The 25,549-nt window shown below is 42.3% G+C and overlaps 1 protein-coding gene across 3 annotated transcripts; it reads right to left on the reverse strand.

The window, feature by feature from the left end:
• Positions 1-495: 495 nt before the first annotated feature.
• PCMTD2 (protein-L-isoaspartate (D-aspartate) O-methyltransferase domain containing 2) lies at positions 496-20,143 on the reverse strand. 3 transcript variants are annotated; one of them, XM_012773057.3, is made up of 6 exons: positions 19,998-20,116; positions 15,730-16,060; positions 11,409-11,511; positions 10,489-10,660; positions 6,587-6,710; positions 496-3,296 (listed from the first exon to the last, which is right to left on the reverse strand). In XM_012773057.3, the coding sequence occupies exons 2-6, from the start codon at positions 16,034-16,036 to the stop codon at positions 2,917-2,919; spliced, it is 1,086 nt and encodes a 361-aa protein (XP_012628511.1). In that variant the 5' UTR covers positions 16,037-16,060; positions 19,998-20,116; the 3' UTR covers positions 496-2,916. The 3 variants fall into 3 exon arrangements, with proteins under 3 accessions (XP_012628511.1, XP_012628512.1, XP_012628515.1); XM_012773058.3 differs by lacking the exon at positions 19,998-20,116 and adding an exon at positions 19,729-19,899; XM_012773061.3 differs by lacking the exon at positions 15,730-16,060 and having other exon boundaries at positions 19,998-20,143.
• Between the last annotated feature and the right edge of the window lie 5,406 nt (positions 20,144-25,549).

The raw sequence follows: 25,549 nt of genomic DNA on the forward strand, positions 1-25,549 counted from the left end.
CTGCCCCTTAAGACAGATGTCATTATCAAAATATTCTTTAACATTCTCAAAATATGGGAAAATTCTGCTAAAATATTAATGCAAAGACTCTTCAAACCCCTATTCTCTTATGTACTTGGAGTTAGCCACTTTTCTATTTGCTTATTCCAATTTCATTTTTTTGTTGTTGTTGGACAGGGTCTTGCTGTCGCCTGTGCTAGAGTGTAGTGGCGTCATCATAGCAACCTCAAACTCCTGGGCTCAAGTGATTCTCCTGCCTCGGCCACTCAAAGTACTGGGACTACAGGCATGACCCACCACACCCACACCACAATTTCAGACTTTCTAATTAAAAATAATGCCATCCCTACATCTACTATTAATGTTACAGAATTAAGCAATACAAATATCTAGTAAAAGTAAACACATAAAGAAAAAAGTGTATTTTTTAAGATTTTGTAAAAAATGTATTCAAGAATTTAAATCCCACACAGGACACAGAAGCAATGCTGAGGATAAAATATCTTAACTACCTTTATTGATATCATTTCTATTCATCCATGTATATAAGCTCATTAAAATCCATGCTTCAAATTTCTTGGATTTTTCCCTAGTAAGTTCCAGGCTAACAAAAGTATTTTCACATACATATTTGATTCTTACATACTTAACATCTATTAATTTGAAATTTGTTTTGCATCAGTCTAGGGCTTTACTACTTTTCAAGACAAAAGTCACATATTAAAATACAGACTACTCAAAACATAAAAGTATACAGTTGCCAAGAATGTGGTTTACAATATAGATCTTGAAGATAATACAGACTATATTATGATTTGTCTGTTTGAAAACAGAAAACAATGTATTATACTGAATTCTGCAGTCAGGTGCACAAGAAAACTTATTTACAATCCTCCTTTATTTTATAAGATAAATACCAAACTATTTCTCACATATATTACAACCATATTTTTTAAACCAAATTTTGGTTTAAAAATCACAAACTGACAACATATAAATACAAAATGCTAGGAAAAGTTTAACATCTAAGGGAAAAAATATGTCTTATGCATTGTAATGATTTCTACAATCTAGCATAAAGGCAAATGCGATTTTTAAAAAACACAGCCCAAATACAATTATGGAAAAAATTTAGTCAAGCCATCTAATACAACAAATTTCACGGGTATCATTCATTATGTCCGAAAATTTTCATGTACATAGAAGTCTCTACATAACAATTAGAATAATGTCAATAAGGATCTGCAAACTATGAAGTATTAGCAAGTAAACTTAAATCATGCATTTCTCTCTGAATGAAGCTTGACTTTGAGTTAAAAGGTAACAACTATGAACTTTTTTTAAAATAACTTAAATTCACCAAACTAGGGCAATGTACATGTTTTCCCAGCTATGCATGCAGACTGTATTGTAAAAATAATTAAGTTACTAAAAAAAGTAGAAAAGATTCAAAATAATCATAACTCAGTTAAGCTGGTGAAACCACAAAGACATCAAAGCCCAGCAACTTCCAAGAGTCTAAGGGTTAAAATTAATTATAAAATCTGGATACGTAATCCTATGTCAACACTTATGAATTTATGTTTAATGTTAACAATTTTTACTACTACTCTTGTCTTTGGGTAAAAAAAAAATGTTCTGGAATAAACAATGTAACTTCAAATCATTTTGCTATCTGACTACTAGAAAGACTGCTTTTCTTCTAGCCCCACAATTTGATAGGATAGAAAGCTCTCCACACACAAGTCCTGGTGAAGATTGATTTCGTAAGTCGCTGTGAGTTACACTGTTCTAATACAACTGAGCTACTAAAATACAAATATTTGTTCTCAAGAAAAATTACAAAACTAACAAATCTCTTTTTCTCCAGAATTATAAAAGATAAAATCTATGAATCAGTACTCTAATATGACGACAGAAAAATAGCAAACTGAAGTTAAAAAGCACAGGCTGTCTATAATACAGGCCCCAATCTATTTCCTGCCGTCTTAATATTTTCCACCTGTTCTAAGGATTGAGTGTGTCGACACCTAGAAACCCGTTACAGTCTTTAAAGTTGGGTAAACAAACATCTCTATGGTTACGGTAAAAGTAGTTTACCTTACTACTTACACGCACAGAAAAACTTGTTTCTTTTTTCAGGATATTCTTTTAGGGATTACTTGACAGTGGTTCTTTTAAAGGTAACAAAGGGGTCAGAAAAAGACTCCTTGAAATTGTTTTGGAATTCCCAGAAAGATACCCCACAATTTGATCTTTTATTCTTCCTCCCTCATCACAATTTTTCCTTTTAAAAATTATAATTGACAAATAAGAATTAATTAATTTACTTAAAATCAGGGAAGGCTTCTCAATAATGTTTTCCCCTCTAGAAAACTAAGTTCAGTGAAACTCAGTGCCAGTAATTAAGAGGTTGTTATCATAAAATTCAAACTTGGACATAGGTGTATCATACCCGGAAAAAATTGTATACATTTACAAACTGGTGCTTTGTTTCATACTTTATAAGCAACACAGGTTAGTTTCAACTTCAGTTTTCATTTTTAATGCATAAAATCTTGTGCATCTTGTGAAATGGACAGACATCAAATAGTCTCTACCATGTACACTTTAGTGTTTCACCAGAACTAAAACAGAAACACCCTTCTACCCTTCTCTAAGAAGATCCTCTCCACTTTGGGAAAACATTCTTCTATGCAGTGTAGATCTTGTCGGATTACGTAAAGAAATCACACCACTGAATCAAAATTTTAGAGGACAATCAAGAACTAGAAAAAGAAGACTACAATGTGGACAAGTACAGCAGTTCCCTTCCCCATAGCGTCTGCTCCCAGGTGTCCCTCCACAGCAGACAGGCGGCACACACATCAGACTTGGCAATCTGCTCTTCCTCATTTCCCTTCTCAAACAGGACATTTATTTTTCTCTGTAATAAAGCAAGTAGTATTTCAGGGGATCTGGTAGAGGGAGGCTCAGGACTTTCTGGCGCAGGAAGTTCACAGGGGGGTCTGGCTTTGTTTCAGGTGGGGTCCTCTCTTCCTCTTCCCGCCGTTCCTCTTCCAAGTCTTCACAGCTGTTGTCATCAGAGGGGTTGGAAATCCGACTGGCAAAGACCTCTTTGTCCAAAAAGACAATCGTTTCCATTCGACGGCGGCGAACTCTCCTGCGTTTAAACCTGGGGGTGTTCTTTAGTCCGTTTCCATTTTTGCTCACTGTTTCCTGATGAATGACCTTTTTAATGGTGCCCCGGATGGCAATGCGAGCCAAGTCCTGGAGGCTGCGAACTGCCACTGGAGCTACAGTGCAAAGAAGAGACTGTCAAACGCATCCAAGTGACGCCACCACAAAGCCTAAACACCTAAAAATCCTAACGTTACTTGAATTCACTGGCAAATTTACAAATATGTTACAAGAATGTGAGAGTATTCTAAGCAAGTGTCAATTAGTGCTCTAATTTGCATTCATATGGTACTTTTCTAAAGATATTTTCAAATGCACTAACTCTTAACTTCAAAAAGAAAAGGAAGCAATACTGTTTGTCTAACCAATCAGTGGCAGCATTAAAACCTGGGTTACAGTTTATTTCTTTGACAGCCAAGTTTCATTACTCTGTTCACAGTATTCACTCATATATTAATACTCATCCACTAGTAATACAGTAATTATGTCACCAATATTATTTTATCAATTTTAATATCTTCATAGTTATTTACAAATTGAATATTTGTTCCTTTCCTATGAAAGTAGGGAAATGCAAAACCCAAATATTTTTAAGAAAAACAAAAACCTCAAAGCACACCAAGGCGAAAGAACACTTGGCAATTAAATTAAAGCTTACTATTTAGTGCAGGCAATACACACAGCAATATAAGGGCATTTCTCAAAGGGAAAGAAATTACATTAAACTGAAAATCAGCATCACTTTTTCCTTCCAGTACCCAACATCTCCAAAGAAAAACAGTCTACACTATAGGAAGGGTTCTCTTGTTATAAACATCTGTGACCAAAATTGAGCCTGCCCAGAATCTTGGCAATCTCCACTGTTCTATGGGAGCCCTCAAACATGTCTGTGCCCCAGAATCTCGGAGCACCTTCTCCCTCCTACATTGACAACAACCTTTCTCTCTTCTGCTTTTCTGTCTTTGAAGACAAGAGGTCCCTTTGCCAGGATGGGCTTCAGGAGTTCCTGCGCCCTCAATCCTGCCCCTCTGCTGAGCACCACCATGATCATGTCTCGTCCTATCCAGGACCTGGCTTCCTCCTCAAATACCACCATCTTTCCTTCCCTCACCAACTTACCTCCACATTATTTCTAGAGCCTCGTGTGCCACCAAGATGCTGAAATAACTCCTTCCTAGGCCATCAGACTCCTGACTGTTAGCTCTGACCTCTCCAGCTCTCCGAGGTGCTTGCTTGAGGTGACTGACTTGGCTTGCCACTCCCTGGCCCACGTCAGCCCCTTTCCCTGACTTCCCCGGCTCATCTCTCTTGCTGGCTCCTCTTCTACCTGGTCTGGTGGTGTTCCCTACGGCTCCAATTTTCATCATTCCCCTCTCAGAGTCCCTGCTAATCTTTGGTTTGACATCCAATCTGTGGGTGTAAGTAACAGAGATCAGTTAACGACCCCCAAGATTCTAATCCAGTCCTGACTGGGGTCCTGAGCCTGCCACAGACCCATGTCTACAACAGACAATGGGTGCCTCAGGCTCACATATCCTTTCTCAGAAAGGTCATATGTGTTCCTGAATCCTTTCCACTGTAGAGGCGAGTCTCTTAGTTTTGGTCTTTATCTTTTACTTGAAAAATTCCAACAGCTTTCCTAACTGAATCGTCTACTCAATGTGAAAGCTCACCCATCCACCCTACACTGCACAGGTCTATACTCACATGACCTCACTACGTGCTGTCTTCACTCACAGAGTTTTTCTCTTCCATTGTTCCACAAGACACAACTTTACTAATCTAGGAAACTCTGGTCCGGGAGGTAAAAGTTTCAAAGAACTTTATTGTTCACACAGGAGCTCTAAATAGCACACAGGAATGTTTATCATCCAACAATCTCTTTGAACCTCACAGCGAGTGCCCCAAAGTCACACCACACTGTCATGATTCTTACCCAGGCCTCATCAAACCCTCACAGGGGAGACGCTTGCTTCCAACCAGACTCTCAAAAAGTCTCATAAATACCCCAGTGGTGCCCTTCCTGTCCCAAACTCCGTTAAGTCACTGGAAGTTCATGTCCTCCCTAACCAAGAGCAGCATTTGCTTAAAGAGGTCATTCTGGTGAGATTTTCAAGGAAAATTCACCCTCCACCTAACCACCGAGGTTATCTAGGATACAGATGTGCTGCATCCATGATTTAAAATATCTGATAGCTGTCCACAGCCTGTGTGATAAACTCAACCCTAACATGCATACCAGTCTGGTTTTTCCCATACATCCACACAGGGGGCGTATACATCTTAAGTTTTGCCCTGCCTCTGATGACACTCTTCCTCCCTTTTTTGTCTCTTTTTACCCTTGAAGTCCAAGCACAGACATCATCCTGTCAAACCTTCCCTAATCCCTCTAATGTCTGTGTACCTACTGCTGCTCATCATTCAAATTTCAAGGGCTGTGTCTGTTTCAGAGGACTTGTACTTGGCAGACACCAAAGCAAAGTGTAACTATTCGATAAATGATTCTTCGTAAATTAACAAACACTTCTGGAAGGTATTCACCAAAATCTATTGTCTTTGGGTGGTGGAACTATGCATAATTTTTCCTCCAGTTTTTTTTTTTTTTTTTGCATTTTCTGAATTTCCTAAATGATCAGAGAGCATGCTGAATAGTTTCACTTTAAATAATATCAATTGTATCAAGTTGATTAAATTATAAGACATTAGGATGGATGCTGGCCCTGGTGTTGGACCCTTGCTCAGTTTGCATCCTGAAACAATGAAACACAGAGGCTCAGCTGTGTAAGGCTCCGTGGAAAGTCTCCCAGCTACACACCAGTAGATTGGCTGGAATGTGTCTACCCACATGGCAGCAGGGGTCAGGCACCCTAGGGAGCAGATAGTCCCATGACTCTGTAGGAGCCCTTTGGTTTGCTGGCTCTCTCTATAGAGGAGGCAAACAGTCTAAGTCCTCCACACAACAGAATTAGCTCCCTTTTGTGTGGGTCCTCTGCTTTCAATGGCATGACTAGCAACAGCTCTTTGTATAACAGACTTAAACAAAAAAAGGCTAAAAAGACTAATACAGGCTAAAAACAGATTATAATTGAAAAAAAAATTTTTTTTAGAGATAGGGTCTCGCTCTGTCACCCAGGCTGGAGTGCAGTGACAGGATCACAGCTCAATGCAGTCTGAAACTCCTGGGCTCAAGCTATCCTCCCACTTCAGCCTCCAGAACAGCTGGGACCACAGGTGTGAGTCACTGCATCTGGCCCATGAATGTAATTTTTAAAATGCCTGAAATCACGTGTAGAATTTTAAAGTTTCAGTGGAGGGAAAATGCTCTTTCATATCAAAAGGTTCCTTGTAAATTTTGTTTACTTTAAAATTCTAATGAGATTAAAAAGATAAAGTTCAGTATACTTACGTAATTGGACAAGTCTTGATTTTCCTGACTCTGAATGGCAGGGTTGGATCAGAGGAGCAAAAGAAACAGCCAGAATCTTTTTGGTTTCCCAAGCTGAAGGACCTGTGCGCGTTATCTTAGTCAACTATCCCAAAGACAAAATGATAATATTCAAAAGATGTGACTACTAGATAGCTTATATTTAAATATAATCATCCCTATATATTCTAAAAATACATAGATACGATAAAATGAAATAACCTGACAATATGGACCCCTAATGTGATGTGCCATGAAGTACACCTAAATTATGCATATTCTTGCAAAAATGCTTAGCCTGAATATGTTCAAGCCCTAGACCTAACTTCTGTTTATAGGCAATACATATGACAGAAAAAAAATATATGATAGAAAGAAACCAGTTAAAGGATAACAAGAAGCAACAATCAGATCAGGAACGTGGAGATTCTTACAAAACAATGTTCCTGGGCTCTCCAAAAAAAGTAAACACTGTGGGCAGAAAGTAGGGAGCAGGGCTGTTCTACAGAAAAATAAAGTAAGAAATAAATTCTGAGTATTCCTTCTTTAGAATTTGGAAACTTGCAAATATTTTACAAAGTTATAAAACAAAATAAAACCTAAAATGGCAATTCCTAAAAAACAAAAGAACCTAACAACCAGTTACAACACTCCAACCTTTACTGAATCTTGTTTTCTCTGGGAGGAATAACTATAAAAAGTCATTCTTGCAATAAGAATGTGATAGGCACCAAATAAGAGATATTGCTACAGAATCACTGTCATTCTGGACATCTAGGTGATTATCCTCATTCTTTGAAGATAAATACTGACGCGTTTAAACAAGCCTCGCCCTAGCATCAGCCCCAGGAAAACACTGAAATTTTGTGGCTAACACACTGTACTGTAGGTTATCAAAACATTTCTTTTGAATTAAAATATTGGGAGCATCAGCCAAACCAATTAGACAACACGGCCCCCTGTCCAAATGGCCTAAACAGCTCACAGTACTATTTTGGGTCAGCTCTGTCATGCTATGATTATATGCTAGCCATTTCTAAAAATATCTAAGCCAGTAAATCCTCTACAAACTAAGACTCTATTTCATGAATCTTAGAACTAAAAGGAATAAGCAGCCATATACTAGATAAACATCAAAAAACTGATCATATTCTTAAATACTAGCAAAACATTTTTCAAAAACATTTTTAAAAGGAGAATTTCTAGTTATAATGAACATGAAATATTTTTATATAATCAATAAATGATGTACGAAACCTTATAGAAAACTATAAACTCCTATTTTATACTGTTAGATAACCTGGTGAAACATCATAAAGATGTCCACAATTCTCAAATTAATCTAGATATCGCAATTGTAATCAAAAGTCTAATGCATTTTTGCATCACAACAAAGATTTCTAATTATCATTTGTTTAAGACAAGACATTTAAAACATATTCCGAGAAGAAAGAGCAAAGATGAGGACGTGTAAGCCCTGCTGAATACTCCAGCAGGAATCTCACAGGTCAAGGGCTGGAACCAACTCCTCTTTCATGTTGCTGACAGTACTGCCTTTCAAAGGGCAACTGGCAAGAATTTTAAAATGCAATGTCTTTGACCAAGCACTTCTGCTTTTGAGATTGTACCTGGAGGTACAAATACACTATATTTAATCTTAATAGAAAACTACAAATCCTTATCTCTTATGGCTAGATGGGCAGACAAAGTAGAAATGGTGTGTCGCTTCACTGAAGGAGGGTTAGGAAGAGGTGTGTTTGCTTACATATTTTTTTAAATAAAGAGATAAATTTGCTGGGTGTGGTGGCTCACGCCTATAATCCTAGCACTCTGGGAGGCCGAGGCGGGAGGATCACTTGAGGTCAGGAGTTCGAGACTAGCCTGAGCAAGAGCGAGACCCCGTCTCTATTAAAAATAGAAAGAAATTAGCTGGACAACTAAAAATATATAGAAAAAATTAGCCGGACATGGTAGCGCATGCCTATAGTCCCAGCTACTTGGGAAGCTGAGGTAGGAGGATTGCTTGAGCCCAGGAGTTTGAGGTTGCTGTGAGCTAGGCTGATACCATGGCACTCTAGCCCAGGCCACAGGTGAGACTCTGTCTCAAAAAAAAAAAAAAAAAAGATAAACTAAAAACAAAACCAAGAAGTGGTTATCTAAAGGTGAACAGAACAGAGGGGACATGCATGGAAAACATTCTGAGTGTTCCTTATTTAGACTTTGGAAACTTGTAAATATTTTACAAAGCTACAAAACAAAACCTAAAATGTCAATCCCTAAAAAGTTAAAGTAAACAAATGAGCTAACCGGGTGTCAGATTAGTGGCATTACCTTACAGAGAAATACTATTTTAAGTGACTTTAAAACATAGTAATTTGATTGTAATCCATAGTGGAATATAAGGGCAAAAAAGGCCAAAAAACCCTCCGGGAGAACAAGTAAACCATCACCAGAGATATGTAATCTGCAAAATCCAGACTATAGAAAACTCTGTAAAACAAATGACCTGATTCCTTCAACAAATAAATTGCAAGGAAAAAATGAGAGGGAAGAAAGGAGAATCCAGATATTAAGAAACAGTAAGAGATACATGAACCAAATGCAATACATGAACCTTAAACAGGATCCTCATTCAAACAAACTATTAAAGAAATTTTTGAGGCAATAAGGAAAATTTGAACAAGAACTGAACATTTCAAGATATTAACAAATTGCTATTAATTTTTATAGGCTGATAATGGTTTTGTAATGTTTTTAAAAAAAAGAGCCCCCATTTTTCATAGATACAAAATAAAATATTTATAGATGAAATATTCTAAAAATTAAGGATATCCACTAAAGTTTTTATATTATATATAACAATAACAGTGAAATACTATACACATTCCACCTAATGCCCGATAAAAGGAGCTAGTTAATAAACTTAGTCAACAATTCAACAGGATACTACATAAGCACCAAAATGATGATGCAGAATATTAAATGACTTGAAATCACATTCGTGTACTCTAAGTAAAACACTATAAGTTATACACTAGTATGTACAGTAACCTTTTTGAAAAAGGAAGTGTACAAATTAAAAGTTTTACAAGAATCACATACAGGCATCAGGGTAAGACTTGTGAGTTTTTCTTATTGTTCATAATTTATGGATTTTCCAAAATGATTTATTACTTCTTTTGATTTATTACTTTTTGAACAAAATAAATGCTAACAACTAAAAATTACAGAAAAACATATAATCTCCTGCTTTATATCATTTGTTTTTTCTAATTATTTGTGACTAAGACATTCTTCCTGATGACCAATTCATGTCTGAGTAATCTGCTCATTTATTGTAATCTATTTTCCCCCGTGAAACATAGTATCTAAAACATAGACAAACATGCATGACCAAATAACAAAATTTGGACAAGATTCCCACTAAGCAGGGATTCCTGTAAAATGCTCACCATTAAGGTATTTAATAATTAGACTAACAATCAGAATATAATTATTCTAATAATTCTATATATAATAATTCTAATAGAACAAGTAGAATAACAATTAGAATAGCTGGGGAGGAAGAAGGGAAAGAGGGAGAAGAAGGAGAGGGAGAGGCAGGGGAGAGAGCAAGGAAAGGGAGAAGGGAGAGAAGAGGAGGAGAGAGCGAAAGGAGGGGGAGGAAAGGGCCTCAGCACAGGCTCCAAGGTGCCCACCTGAGTCAGGTTCTGGCTCCACCTGGGTTATCTGTCTGACCTGGAAGTTCCCTCACCTGTCCCTGCCTCTGTTTCCTAGTTTGTGAAATGGAGGAGGTTGCTAAAGGGTCACCACCATACGTAAACTGCCTGGCACAGACCTTGGTATTCAGTGTGCAAAAATGTCAGTTATAAAGGGACTCTTACCTTCTCTTCCAGTGGCATGACAAGAACCCCTCCCACTTTGAGCAGATTCTTCATGTACTCTTCATGCTCTTTCTGTACACCAGCCCCACAGTACACTCGATCATACTGAGCACAATCAGGAGAAATCTCCAGGCAATTGCCAGTAACAAAGGAAGGCTCACAAAAGTCAAACCTGTGAGTAAAAAATGTTTTCTGTAACTAAAGGTTATCATATTGCAACAAGTCTACACAGTAAATCTTTGCTAACCACAGGATGTGTGTTAACTGTAAAATCCCACAGCATTATAATACAGTTTACAGAGCCAGAAGCTGGAAGCCACACTTCTAAAAAGAATTACACTACATAAATAGAACTCACGAAACTTCAAACAAAATATCATGAAAGTGAATATCATAAACAAGATCCAAATTTAAGGCAATCTCCAATCATCATTGTCTAGCTCCGTTTTCATCGTCTTATTCAAGATCTACTATACAACAAGATAAGGAAAAATGGATTCAGTTTTTTAAAAATTTTTAATCCCTAAAATAAGAATTTTAATGTCTTGTTTAAAAATGGCAAGAGCTAGTTATAGTTTTAAGACAAATGCAATAATTTTATATTAGAAACAATTAGGTGATGAAAGGTTCTCTACGTTGGAAGTACGAAAATTGAGCAAAGTCAACATTTTGTTTTCTTCTCTTACTATATTGGTGAGAAATTGACTTTCTGTAAGTTTCATAGTCACAAAAACCTAAAGTCCTTAAAAATACAGAATATTTTTTGAAAATTAGAATAGACACATAGGATCACCCTATGTGATCAAAGTTTAATCACATTTGAGGGCACATGAATACTTATAAAATGACTTCTATCTGATCAAAAGCATATCGCAGTATAATTCACACCCTCTGACACAATGGGCATCATCTGGTCTTACTTGTCGAAGCTTTCACTTGTTCTGATGAAAAAGTCCAGTTTCTGCTTTGCATACTCTATCACATCTGAGTGAAGTTCCACCCCATGGTTTACACCAAAAGGACCTAAACGTTTTGAGAATGAGAAAATTTTTACAACTCCGGCTTGAAATCTTGCTCATTTATTTTTATTTTATCAATTCCAACATATCTGAGTTAGCATGTACAATTACAGAAGTCTCATCACATTATCCCTGGTCACCACATCATAAAAAACTTGTTTCGATGCCTGGGCTTCTCTGCTCTTAAACTTTTAAAGAATCATTTGAAAAGGGAAAAAAGCCAAGAGTTCAGAGTGTTACTAATGAATTAAAAAAGAAACATGTATTTGCAAGTGAAACGAACACAGGTCTCCTCTGTTTGTCCAGAAGCAGCATTTAAGATGACTGTTTTCCTCGAAAGGGCCCCCCAAAACACTCAGCTGTGGGCATTTTAATAATGCTCACAAAATAGGTTTCAATCATCATTAAAATAAAACTATGACTCTAAATCACAACGAAACATTTTTTATATCAAAGGAAATTTGTAATTTTTAAAAAAACTGTGAGAAATGTCAGGAGCCCATGGAAGTGCTCCCTTCATATAAAACTGTCTCTAGTTTAAATCTGGGTGAGCAGAGAACAAACTATTGACACTCAGCTTAGATGTATCTCCATGTTGCAGAAACCCAATTCCATGAATGTAAAAATCAGGCCAAAACTCAACTGTGCTGATGAAGGGTAAAACAGTGGTTACCTTTCTGGAAGGGTCGGGTAGGAGAGCCTTTTGGGAACTGATTCTACTCTGTGTCTTGTCCTGGGTGGTGACTACAGGGAAGTGCATGCATATGTAAAAACTCACCAAACTTCATGCTTCACGCTTGTTCATTTACTACAGCTAAGTTATACCACAATTTTTAAAAATCTGCATGTGAAAATCAACAGGGCATGTAGGAAAATATTTAGTAGACTTACATACTACAGTCATAGTGTAGCACTCAACTCCACAATGCAACAGAAATCCTGGTAAATATGCAACCTTCTGTGCATCGCACACCCTCACCCTTTGCCGCCTGGTGTATCTGGTCCCTTTCCTAGTACAACAGCCACCACGCCATGCCAAGGCTTCCCTGGCCCCCTTTTGGACAACTGTACCTGCTGCTTTTTCTCTCAACATCTTTCGTACACAGAGCTGCTGCTAAAACATCCTCTCATCAAAACACATCCTACTTAAGAGGCCATATTTTCACTATTTACCACATCTAATACTAAATTATTCCAAGCTTTAAGACCTTCTGTCAACTCACTAATTTCAATTCCCATTACTCTAGCATGGGAGCATCATCCCAGAGATCAAGAAGAGTTGCTTGTTTTTTTCCATTCATCATATTTTCATTAACCCCTCACCTTCGCTATCAAAACTTATTATGCAGTTAATTCTAATAAGAGATATGGGGCATGGTTCCTATTCCCAAGAGGCTTAATACGAAATAGTAATAACATATCCCTCAACAAGAAGATGACTACAGGGAGTGAGTGTCAGGAAGTCGCACCCTGGCAAAGCAGATCCCATGTCACAACGGCACTTTCTGGCAGGGTGCTCATGAGCTACCAGCTCTGAGGTCGCTACTGTTTCCTCTCCTGGTTGATGAGAAACAAAGAAAAGGACAACCCTGAGCAAAGGGGAGAGAAACCCACAGAACCGGCACAGGAACCTGGCTGACCCAGGATGCAGTTCAACCAGGTGAACGGTGGGGGTCACAGTAAGGGTCTCTGCATTAGATGAAAAACTTCAGGCTTCACATTTGTAGGCACTGGGGGGCCAATGAGGTTTTACTCTGGAATGATTTACACAAAGTGATATTAAGGTTGAGTAAGCTGGAGCATCTGGACACAAATCACTGTCCAGTAAGGTGTGCATCCCCGAGAGCAAACCCTACAGCCACTTCCTTCAACAACATCAGAGCAGCATGTTACATCAACGACAGCAGAAACAGGGCTTGTCTTCCTTCAGACCTCTCCTGCCCTAACATCCAACGAAATTCCCAGTAAATTAGGAGACTTGGAAAGGAGAAGCAACAGTATCAAATTGAAAGCCCTTTCTTCATAACTTCTAGGGCAACAGTCTCCAACCTTTTTGGCAGCAGGGACCAGTTTTCATGGAAGACAATTTTACCACAGACAAGCTGGGGGATGGGGGTCATGGGGGAGATGGAGCTCAGGCAGTGATGGCAGCCACAGGGAACAGCTGTAAATATGCTCGCCAGCGGCTCACCTCCTGCTGTGCACATGCCACCACACCCGGCTTAATTTTTCTGTATTTTTGTAGAGACAACAGGTTCTTGCTATATTGCTGTGGCTGGTCTTGAACTCCTGACCTCAAGTGATCCTCCCACTTCAGCCTCCCAAAATGCTAGAATTATAGCTGTGAGCCACCACGCCCAGACTGTAGACATTCTTGATGTTTCTTTCACAACCATAGCCAGTGCATCAGCAGACCCTGTCAATTCCAACATCAAAAACACGGACTCCAGCCTCCATGCACCAGCTTTACATAGTGCCTCTCATGTGGCCTGCCGCCACGGCAGCCTGGCCTCGCTTCCTCATCAGAACAATCTTTTACAGCGTAGATCAGCTCCTGTCCTCCTGTGGCAAAAACCACTCCACTTCACTCAGACTAAAAACAGATATCTGTCCCCCACTGTAGCATTTTACATGAAGTGAGACTTTCATAAATCCTCAGTCATTTGCTACTATTGTTATTAATGTTAAAAATAACCATACTCTCATGTACATTCTCATAATGTATTTGTCTGGGAAAATAATTTAACCCTTTGCACTCAGATGTTGAGTGTGACTCGACACGGTTAGCAAAAATTATAGAGATTAAAATTACTCTCTGAATGTATCAATAATTTGAAATATAAAAAAATCCAAATAAATAAGTTTGTGTGAGAAGAAACTCCAGTTTTTTATTCTACTGCCGTGCTTTGTAAAATCTGGGGTATTTAAAAAATTAAATCCCGAGTAGGATAAAGGAATCGAGAAAAAAGCAAGAGAGTGAAAAGGGTTTAATGGCTTCAAATAAAATAAGCTGTGACAGCCAGGCACAGTGGCTCACACTTGTAACCCTAGCACTTTAGGAGGCTAAGGTGGGAGAATTGGCAGAGAGGATGGCAAGTTCAAGAACAGCCTGAGCAAGAGTGAGACCCCATGTCCACAAAAAATAGAAAAATTAGCTGGGTGTGGCAGTGTGTGCCTATAGTCCCAGCTACTCAGGAAGCTGAGGCAGGAGAATGGCTTGAGCCCAGAACTTTGAGGGTGCAGTGAGCTATGAGGATGCCACTGGACTCTAGCCTGAGTGGCAGGCAGAGCAAGACCGTGGGAAATCCCTTCAATCCATGAAATTTATTGAAAAATAAACAACTTACAGGTTAAAACAGCAAAATAAACAAAAACTACTTGAAAGAACTTTACTCCCCAAAGGACTTTAAAGTTAATTATTCTCACTTGAGAGACAGAGTAACAAGGAAGACTGAGTGATTAAATCATGAGTCTGGAGGGGGGAGGGGAGGGGAGGTAAGTGCAATATATGTAACCGTAACAACATTTGTACCCCCATAATATGACGAAATAAAAAAAAAATTAAATCAAGAAATCAACCGGGTGCAGTGGCTCACGCCTGTAATCCTAGCACTCTAGGAGGCCAAGGCGGGTGGATTGCTCAAGGTCAGGAGTTCGAAAACCAGCCTGAGCAAGAGCAAGCAACCGTCTCTACTAAAAATAGAAAGAAATTAGGTGGACAACTAAAAATATGTAGAAAAAATTGGCCGGGCATTGTGGCGCATGCCTGTAGTTCCAGCTACTTGGGAGGCTGAGGCAGGAGGATTGCCTGAGCCCAGGAGTTTGAGGTTGCTGTGAGCTAGTCTGATGCCATGGCACTCTAGCATGGGCAACAAAGTGAGACTCTGTCTCAAAAATAATAATAATAATAATTATAGTGAGATTGAGATTTACACAACTCTCATGGTACTCACTGTCAAGAGGGAGAGTACACAACAAAAGACTATGGCAGTGCAGGTGGGAGGAGACAGGGAACAGGAGAGGTCCCTCTGGAGAACTCAGGGACTGTGAGCTGCACACAAGCTTCCTTCATCATCCCTCTATCCACCACCCAGTAACATTTAATATCAACATCGGGTAACTGCTAAAAAGTGTCCACCAGGGCTGGCCATCAGCAGACTGCATTTTCTGTGGAAGGAGATATCGCCACAGATGAGCTTTTAGACTCCCTTTCTAGACTTACCTAGAATGAGGCCCACCATAGAGCTGAGGTACCCAGTGCCACTGCCCAGGTTCAGAAACGAGAGTCCAGGCTGCAGATCCAGGGCTTCCATCACCTCCGAGTAGATGCATGGGGCCGAAAGGTGAATGTTTCCATGCTTCCACGCCAAGTCCTTATAAGCATTTTCTTTAAATTCTTCAAGATAATAGTCTGCACGATCAATAGCTCGGAAAGCCTGCTCTACCAGCTCAGTCCGGATATACTGTGCTTCTTTCAAATTGTCTATCAGTTCATCGTTGTCCTCACCAGCACTCACAGCACCACCCATGTTCAAGATTACACTTGGGCAATACTACGATTAAACATTTTTAAAAGAGCTATTTACATTAAAGGTATGAGCAGAACAATAACAGTCCTAAACACATATCGATTTCAAATTCTGAATTCTGAAAATAATACAGATGAAATGTCTTTTGTCAACACCCAGACTGACACCCACAAAAGCCCCCAGACAAGCCAGATTTAGAAAAAGAAAAAGAAAAAAATCTCAGTTCAATTAGAAATTCAGGTAAGCAATTACTAAGAAAATATTAATATGTGTCTGAACTTCAAATTTAAGTGGTGTCCTATGTTTTATCTGGAACTCTACACCCTCAACATACACACAAACACCCACATAAGTCAAACAGTCCGTTCAATCTGTTGGTTTGGATACTCTGATAGCCAAATTTTAGGGAAAAACTCTTCCCAAACAGAACATTTTGTGACAAACACCTCACTGTAACAAAACAGAATCGGTTTCAAAGCTTAAGAGTAGGAGGGGCTGCTACCAGACCCTCCTACCGCCCCTTCTGAAGTGCAGGCTATGTATGTAGCCTTCCCAGCTCTTTAAAAATAAAAAGTACATTTCTTGCCTTCTCCCACACTGCCTTCAAGAAGAAAAAGTGCAGCATGTATCCCTCTGAGCACAACTATTAATATATAATTACCTTCATCTAATTCATAGGAAAACGCTCTTTCATCTGGAGAAGTCTTACTCTTCCTAAAACTATAAAAATATCCTTTCTGATTTTGTAATTATCCTAATTTCTAAGTAATTTTTTCTAAGTAATGGCTTTACTTCACCCGAGACGGTAATGCTTTTCAATATAGCTGATATAAATTGTTGGGGGGAAAAAGACCACCAGACCTCAAGAAGACTGAGACATTTTCTGAATCAGGACAATCTTCATAACAACCTACTATAACATTGTTACTATAAAGTTTATACTTGTTTTCCTCCTCCACAATCCTGTAGATTTCTAACAGAATAAGAATCACTAAGAAATATTGAGGGGAGATATTCCATACATACCCACACAAACAACTGGCAATAGTAATGGGAGAGGTTTTCCCAGAAATGAAAATTAAACCAACACAGGAATGAATCATCAGTTTCTTACAACAGGTGGACAAGGTAGGTGAAGGGTATGGCTTAACCCAAATTCTCTTCTATTTTATAGTCAAATATTCACAATCAAGATTTTAGAGCTGAATAATAAATTTTTCAAATCATTAGGGTGGTCCAATTACTCAATTTTCACAGCCTTTTAAAGTTGTTTCAGAGCCCTTGTTAGATTATGGTCCATGGCTGGTTAACTCAGACAGATGGAATTAAGTCCTAATGAGGTCAAGTTTAATCCTGGATATAAACCCCTTAGTTTTGAGGCTATACCCTAGTCTAGCTCAGTCACCTTAAAATTTCGGGCACTGGTTAAAAGCGGGGTCATATGTTTGGATGCTCAGGGTGTATTGAGAAGACCTGGAAATCATGTATCCTACTCAGTGTTGGGTGAGGAAAGCTACCTCTCCACCCAGAAGCCTATATACAAAGTTCTATCATTCTATCTCAATACCATCATTTTATCTTTAGAAGGTAACCTCCAACTGTATATTGGGTATGTTTCATTTTCTACTAAGTACCTACCACTTATTTTAAACATTTCCACAATTTGAAAGTTTATACCATATCAAAACGAAAGCTTTTTAGTAAAAATAGCTACCATATTTTTACAAGTACCACCTGCCAGCCACAGCCTCATTTAAACTTCACAACGTAAGGAGGCAAACTGAAGGTGGGCAATGAATTTGCTCATGATCACACAGCCAGTGTGTGATGGGGGCAGGATTCAAACCCAGGACTGTCCAGCTAAGGGCCTGTGTTCTTTATACCACCAATGGAGCTTATAAAAATTCTCAAAAGAGCAACATTTTTTACCACACATGTTGGTAATGTTTTGACTATGGAGTAAGCCTATCTATTGCCATGGGTAGGATGCATGTGGCAGAGGTGGTGAACCTGTGGCTTTAAGGACATGTATGGCCTTCTAGGTCCTTAAGTGCGGCCTTTTGACTGAATCCAAATTTTACAGAACCAATCCTTTCATTAAAAGGGGTGCAGCAGAGAAAGATGAAGTTTTTCTCGTCACCTTTGGTGCTTAAAAAAAGAACAATCTTGAAATCAGAAGGCTGCAAGTTTCCCACCCCTGAATGGGCTCTGATATTTATTATTAGCTTTCCTTGTAATCTAATACTCCCTCCCACTGGAAACCATCACTGCTTACAACCATGGATGTGATCATTTATGATATCACCAAAACTAACAACAACAAACACAGATACCTTTGCCAAAGCAAATACTATCACTTTCCCCTAGATTCCACAATGCAGTAAAATCCAAGAATTGGTGGAGAATCATTTTTAGGATGCTGCACTTGATGATACTTTGCACTTTACTATTTGCTGTAATCCCTAATGTTAATATAGTTCACTGCTCTGTACTAACCAGCCACAGTCCAACAGAACACCTTACCCTCCTTCCAATATTAACTGCCAGGGCACATGAGGAAGACTTGTGAAGCAGTAGCAGGCACGGGAAGGTCTCAGGATTGACAACTGAGGAGCTGTGATCGTGGCTTTGTCAACATAAGCATGAAGCTACGATAATGGGAGTCACGATTCTAGTCTAAGCTGGGTTTGCCAACTTAGATATGGAGGATCACATTCCAACTTCGATGTCACTTCTTAAGTGGAACATGGACAAAATAATTTGTTGTGCAAGACGAGCTGGGGAAAAAGACCCCAAACCACACCTTCAGGAAGAATGACGGATAAAACAGATTTCTCATTTTGAAAACCAGAACTCTTACAAGCAATGCAAAAGGACTTTTTTCAAACACAGATGGTCCTCATGTTAGGATGGTTCGACTTATAATTTTTTTGCACGATGTGTTTGTATGGATGCAACCCCATCACAAGTCCAGGAGCATTTTGAAGTACATCTACACTATTCATAGGGCTGACAAAAGCCAGACCAGTGGTCCATGGATGGAGACAATACCTACTAAATACACACAAAAAAGCTTTCTAACAACTGAAATTGCAAATAACGAAATGAGCCCTTTCTTAGAACACCCCAGCCAAGTCCCAGTGGAGATACAAGCAGGGATGAGGCTAGGGGGTGAAGGCACTGACCTCAACAGCTGAATCCCATTAACTCTGAAGTCCCCTCTCACCTGAGCCTGTGGCTTTATTTCCCCCAAGCAGAGCCACGATAATTTCTGATTTGTTTAAAGGCACCTCAACTTCACTAATTCTTGCAGGACATTCTACCACATGCCCAGAATAGAGTTGTTTAGCCATTCCTTTCTGATTAGAAAAAAGAAAACTATTCTAGGCACACGAGCAAAGAGTGCTAGGGTAGATACGTAAATGACTTATTCGAGGTGCAACGCTGGAGCAAACACGGATCAGAGAGGCACATCCCTCTCGCAAAAACAAAGGCGCCAAGCCTAGGCAAGTCTCCTTCCTCCAACTGCCAAAGATCTTTTCCACATGCCTGAACTGAAGTCCCAGCGCTCTGCTCCAACTCTCAGCAGCTCCGAAGCGCTGCGGGAAGAGGCGAAACTATTTCTTAACAGACTGTCACCTCCTGAAAAGGTCCAAGGTAGAATTTGTCCTAAACCTCAACTCTTGACTTGCCTGAGCACTGACTGCAAACGTCTCCTACTTCGTAATCGGGGACAAGCTGCAGGTCTGGAGCGCGGGCCCCAGAGCGTGAGCAACGGGCGCCGGGAGGCCGACGGGACCGCGCGAGCGCTCGGAGGCCAAACGGGGGCGGGAGGAGGGGGAGGGGCCGAGAGGAGCCGGGCGCGGGGGGCCGGCGGGGCCGGAGAGGAGGCTCGGGGCCGAGGGAGAGCCGCCCGCCCGCCGCAGGCCGGGCCGAGGGGAGGCGGCGGCGGCGGCTGTACCTCGGGGCTCGGCCGGCCCGCCGGTTCGGGCGGCCTGGGCAGCGACCTGCAGCTCTTCGGGTGCGTCCCTCGCGCGTCCTCGTCCCGGGGGCGCCGCGCCGACCTCCGCCGCTGTAAACATCCGCCGCCGCGCCTGCGCCTGCGCGCCCAACGGCCTGACTGCGCGTGCGCTGCGGGTCTGGCGCTTAAAGGGGCCGCGGCGCTGCCAGGGGGCCCGGACCGCGCCTGGCGGTTCGCGACTCCCCGGAGGGTCCCCGTCCCCGTGCGCGCGGTCCGCGCGGGCTCCGCCGGGCGAGTGGCCCCTGCACAGCCGCCTGCCGAGCCTTGCCTGTTAGGTTGGCGGGAGGCAGGGGCTGTTCTGCGCCTCAAAAGTGACGGTGGCTGTGTCCGGGCCCCGGGATGCGGGTTCGGGACCAACGCTCTCTCCTGCTGCCGCCTCCGCCTGCCCGGCCTCCCTGCTCCGCCTCCCCGGTGCCGGGCCTCCCCGGTGCCGGGCCGGGTCCCCCGTGGCCACCTGCTCAGCTCGCTCTGTGAAATCGGCCCTGCCCGAACCGCGCGTGGGGTCCGAGTGCGCTTTGGCAGCAGACCCTTTCCGGAGCAGTGTCACGGCCATCACACACACACAGAGTCTCACAGTCATCACACACACAGACACACACACAGAGTCTCACAGTCATCACACACACACACACACACACACAGTCTCACAGTCATCACACACACAGACACACACACAGAGTCTCACAGTCGTCACACACACACACACACACACAGAGTCTCACAGTCATCACACACACAGACACACACACAGAGTCTCACAGTCATCACACACACACACACACACACACAGTCTCACAGTCATCACACACACAGACACACACACAGAGTCTCACAGTCGTCACACACACACACACACACACAGAGTCTCACAGTCATCACACACACAGACACACACAGAGTCTCACAGTCGTCACACACACACACACACACACAGAGTCTCACAGTCATCACACACACAGACACACACACAGAGTCTCACAGTCGTCACACACACACACACACACACAGAGTCTCACAGTCATCACACACACAGACACACACACAGAGTCTCACAGTCATCACACACACGCACACAGAGTCTCACAGTCATCACACACACAGACACACACACAGAGTCTCACAGTCGTCACACACACAGACACACACACAGAGTCTCACAGTCATCACACACACGCACAGAGTCTCACAGTCGTCACACACACAGACACACAAACACACACACACAGAGTCTCACAGTCATCACACACACAGACACACAAGCAGTGTGTCACAGCCATCTCACACACACACACACGCACACGGAGTCTCACAGTCATCACACACACAGACACACACACAGAGTCTCACAGTCATCACACACACACGCACAGAGTCTCACAGTCATCACACACACAGACACACACACAGAGTCTCACAGTCGTCACACACACAGACACACACACAGAGTCTCACAGTCGTCACACACACAGACACACACACAGAGTCTCACAGTCGTCACACACACACACACACACACAGAGTCTCACAGTCGTCACACACACAAACACACACACAGAGTCTCACAGTCATCACACACACACGCACACAGAGTCTCACAGTCATCACACACACAGACACACACACAGAGTCTCACAGTCGTCACACACACAGACACACACACAGAGTCTCACAGTCGTCACACACACAGACACACACACAGAGTCTCACAGTCGTCACACACACACACACAGAGTCTCACAGTCGTCACACACACAGACACACACACAGAGTCTCACAGTCATCACACACACAGACACACACACAGAGTCTCACAGTCGTCACACACACAGACACACACACAGAGTCTCACAGCCATCACACACACAGACACACAAGCAGTGTGTCACAGCCATCTCACACACACACACGCACACAGAGTCTCACAGTCATCACACACACAGACACACACACAGAGTCTCACAGTCATCACACACACACGCACACAGAGTCTCACAGTCGTCACACACACAGACACACACACAGAGTCTCACAGCCATCACACACACACACACACACACACAGTCTCACAGTCATCACACACACAGACACACACACACACAGAGTCTCAGTCATCACACACACAGACACACAAGCAGTGTGTCACAGCCATCTCACACACACACACGCACACAGAGTCTCACAGTCATCACACACACAGACACACAAGCAGTGTGTCACAGCCATCTCACACACGCACACAGAGTCTCACAGTCATCACACACACACAGACACACAAGCAGAGTGTCACAGCCATCTCACACATACACACACACACAGAGTCTCACAGTCATCACACACACAGACACACAAGCAGAGTGTCACAGCCATCACACACACAGACAGGCACACAGAGTCTCACAGTCATCACACACACAGACACACAAACAGAGTGTCACAGCCATCACACACACAGACACGCACACAGAGTCTCAGTCATCACACACACAGACACACAAGCAGAGTGTCACAGCCATCACACACACAGACACACAGAGTCTCACAGTCATCACACACACAGACACACAAGCAGAGTGTCACAGCCATCACACACACAGACACACAGAGTCTCACAGTCATCACAGACACACAAGCAGAGTGTCACAGCCATCTCACACACACACACAGAGTCTCACAGTCATCACACACACAGACACACAAGCAGTGTGTCACAGCCATCACACACACAGACACACACACAGTCTCACAGTCATCACACACACAGACACACACAAGCAGAGTGTCACAGCCATCACACACACAGACACACACACACACAGAGTCTCACAGTCATCACACACACAGACACACAAGCAGAGTCTCACAGTCATCACACACACAGACACGCACACAGAGTCTCACAGTCATCACACACACAGACACACAAGCAGTGTGTCACAGCCATCTCACACACACACACAGAGTCTCACAGTCATCACACACACAGACACACAAGCAGTGTGTCACAGCCATCACACACACAGACACACACACAGTCTCACAGTCATCACACACACAGACACACACAAGCAGAGTGTCACAGCCATCACACACACAGACACACACAGAGTCTCACAGTCATCACACACAGACACGCACACAGAGTCTCATAGTCATCACACACACAGACACACAAGCAGATTGTCACAGCCATCACACACACAGACACGCACACAGAGTCTCACAGTCATCACACACACAGACACACAGCAGAGTGTCACAGCCATCTCACACACACACACACAAGCAGAGTGTCACGGCCATCACACACACACAGACACACAAGCAGAGTGTCATGGCCATCACACACACAGACACGCACACAGAGTCTCACAGTCATCACACACACACAGACACACAAGCAGAGTGTCACAGCCATCACACACACACACAGACACACAAGCAGAGTGTCACAGCCATCACACACACACAGACACACACACAGAGTGTCACAGCCATCACACACACACACAGACACACAAGCAGAGTGTCACAGCCATCACACACACACACAGACACACAAGCAGAGTGTCACAGCCATCACACACACACAGGCCGACACCTTCTCCACCTTCTGTGGGCCCAGGGCGAGCTCACATCTGATACCCAGTGCCAAACCTGTGGCCCTGTGGCTGCCCACCAACCTGGTGAACTTCACACTGGCTCCAGCACCCTTCCTACCTGAGGGCCTGTGGTTACCTGCGATCATGTCAAACGACAGAGGCCCTGGAGCCACCCTTGACCCTCTCCCGCTGTCAGGGGACACCCCTCCGAGCATCCCTCCTGTCATGCCCCAGCTTCCCAACCCTCTCACCACCCTCCCACCAGTCCCTGAGCTAGGCTGATGGTCCTCCTAAAACACAAACTGACGGATCTGATCAAACACTGCTCTCTTCTGCTAATGGTCCAAGATGATTCCCCTGCTCCCCTCCACATCAGCTCCCACCACTAGCATTCATCTTCACAGGGTACCACCGAAGCACTCCATGTGGGTTACTTCTGTGAAATAGGTACTGGTATTACCTCCAAGGAGAGAGTGGACAGCAGGAGACAGCCTGGCATTCACAGCAAGGCTATGGGGTTCTCCTGTTGGACGTAAACAATCTTGTAGGAAGGAGCACCATCATGATACAGGGAGAAAAAACATGGCCACGTCATAGTATTGTCTAAGCACAGACAAAAACAGGGTCACTGTGCCACCCATGATGTCCCAGATATGCCCTCTCTGGGCTAGTCGCAAAGCCCCCTGCTCTGCCATCAGCCATAGCTGGGCTTCCCTCTACCCTGGCCTCTCCACAGATAACGTTTGCTGAGATGCCCAGTCAGAGAACTACCCTCCAATTCCTGATGGCAATCAATCTGTGAAAAAAATCACCCAACCCATGCCCACATCCTTTAGCTTTTTCAGTGCCTCTTACTGAGATGCCCTGCAGTTCCCCACAGTGTGCATGAACCCTCACTGCGATGAGTAATAATTCCAACTTGTTCAACTACTGGTGTGTTCCTGGTGGCCTTTGGCTGGAAGACATTGACACCTCCATTTTACAGATGAGCAAACTGATGCTCCAAAGAGGTTAACTGGTTTCTCCAAAGGTGCATAGTTAGTAGTAAGTACAGGAAAATGGAGTTGAATCCAACCACTGTTCCAAACCTTCCTTCGGTCTCCTCCTATGCCCAGCCACAGGAAGTTTTCTAGTTATGTCTTTGGTGTCCCCCTGCGCAGACATCTATCTCCTAGCACCTGTCTACTCATGGTTGGCATATCCGGAGGAGGAGCCTCCAGACATAGGATTGATCGTGAAAATGCCTGAGGCAGGGGAACACCAGGGTGTCTGAGGAGCATTGAGTGTCTACAGGGAGGTTGTGTTGTCATCTTCAAAGTACAGTACTAAGACTCCCTTCGGTTAAGCTAGCCTTTTTCTATAGTTTTTTTTTTTTTAATTGTGGTCAAATATACATAACATTTACCATTTTAACCATTTTAAGTGTACAGTTCCATGGCATTAAGTACATTCACCTTGTTGTACAACCATCACTATTGTCATCTCCAGAATTTTTTTCATCATCCCTTACTGAAACCTGTATCCATTTGTGCTAAAAATTCTTAGCAAACTAGTATTAGAGGGGAACTTCATCAACATGATAAACAAAATCTACAAAAAACCCCACAGCTATCATACTTAATGGTGAGAAATTCGGTACTTTCTCCTTAAGATCAGAAATAAAGCAAGAATGTTCCCTCTCGCTACTCCTAGCTGATTCAATAAGGCATGAAAAGGCAGAATAAGATATGCAGATTTGGAAGGAGGAAATAAAACTCTTTGTTCACAGATGACAAGGTTGTCTATGTAGTCTATCCCAAAAATATCTACCCAGAAAACTCCTGGAACCAACAAGTAAATACAACAAGGCTGCAGGATACAATAGGTCCCCTTTATCCTTGGGGGATATGTACC

This window comes from Microcebus murinus, chromosome 16 (genome assembly GCF_040939455.1).
Source record: "Microcebus murinus isolate Inina chromosome 16, M.murinus_Inina_mat1.0, whole genome shotgun sequence".
NCBI lineage: Eukaryota > Metazoa > Chordata > Mammalia > Primates > Cheirogaleidae > Microcebus > Microcebus murinus.

Bases quoted from the DNA above. Each gene is read 5' to 3' on its own strand.
- PCMTD2 (XM_012773057.3), bottom strand. From the start codon at position 16,036: ATGGGTGGTGCTGTGAGTGCTGGTGAGGACAACGATGAACTGATAGAC. The intron at 6,711-10,488 runs GTAAGAGTCCCT...TCTTTGGGATAG, and splicing joins TCATGCCACTGGAAGAGAAG to TTGACTAAGATAACGCGCAC. The intron at 3,297-6,586 runs GTAAGTATACTG...TTTGCACTGTAG, and splicing joins ATCAAGACTTGTCCAATTAC to CTCCAGTGGCAGTTCGCAGC.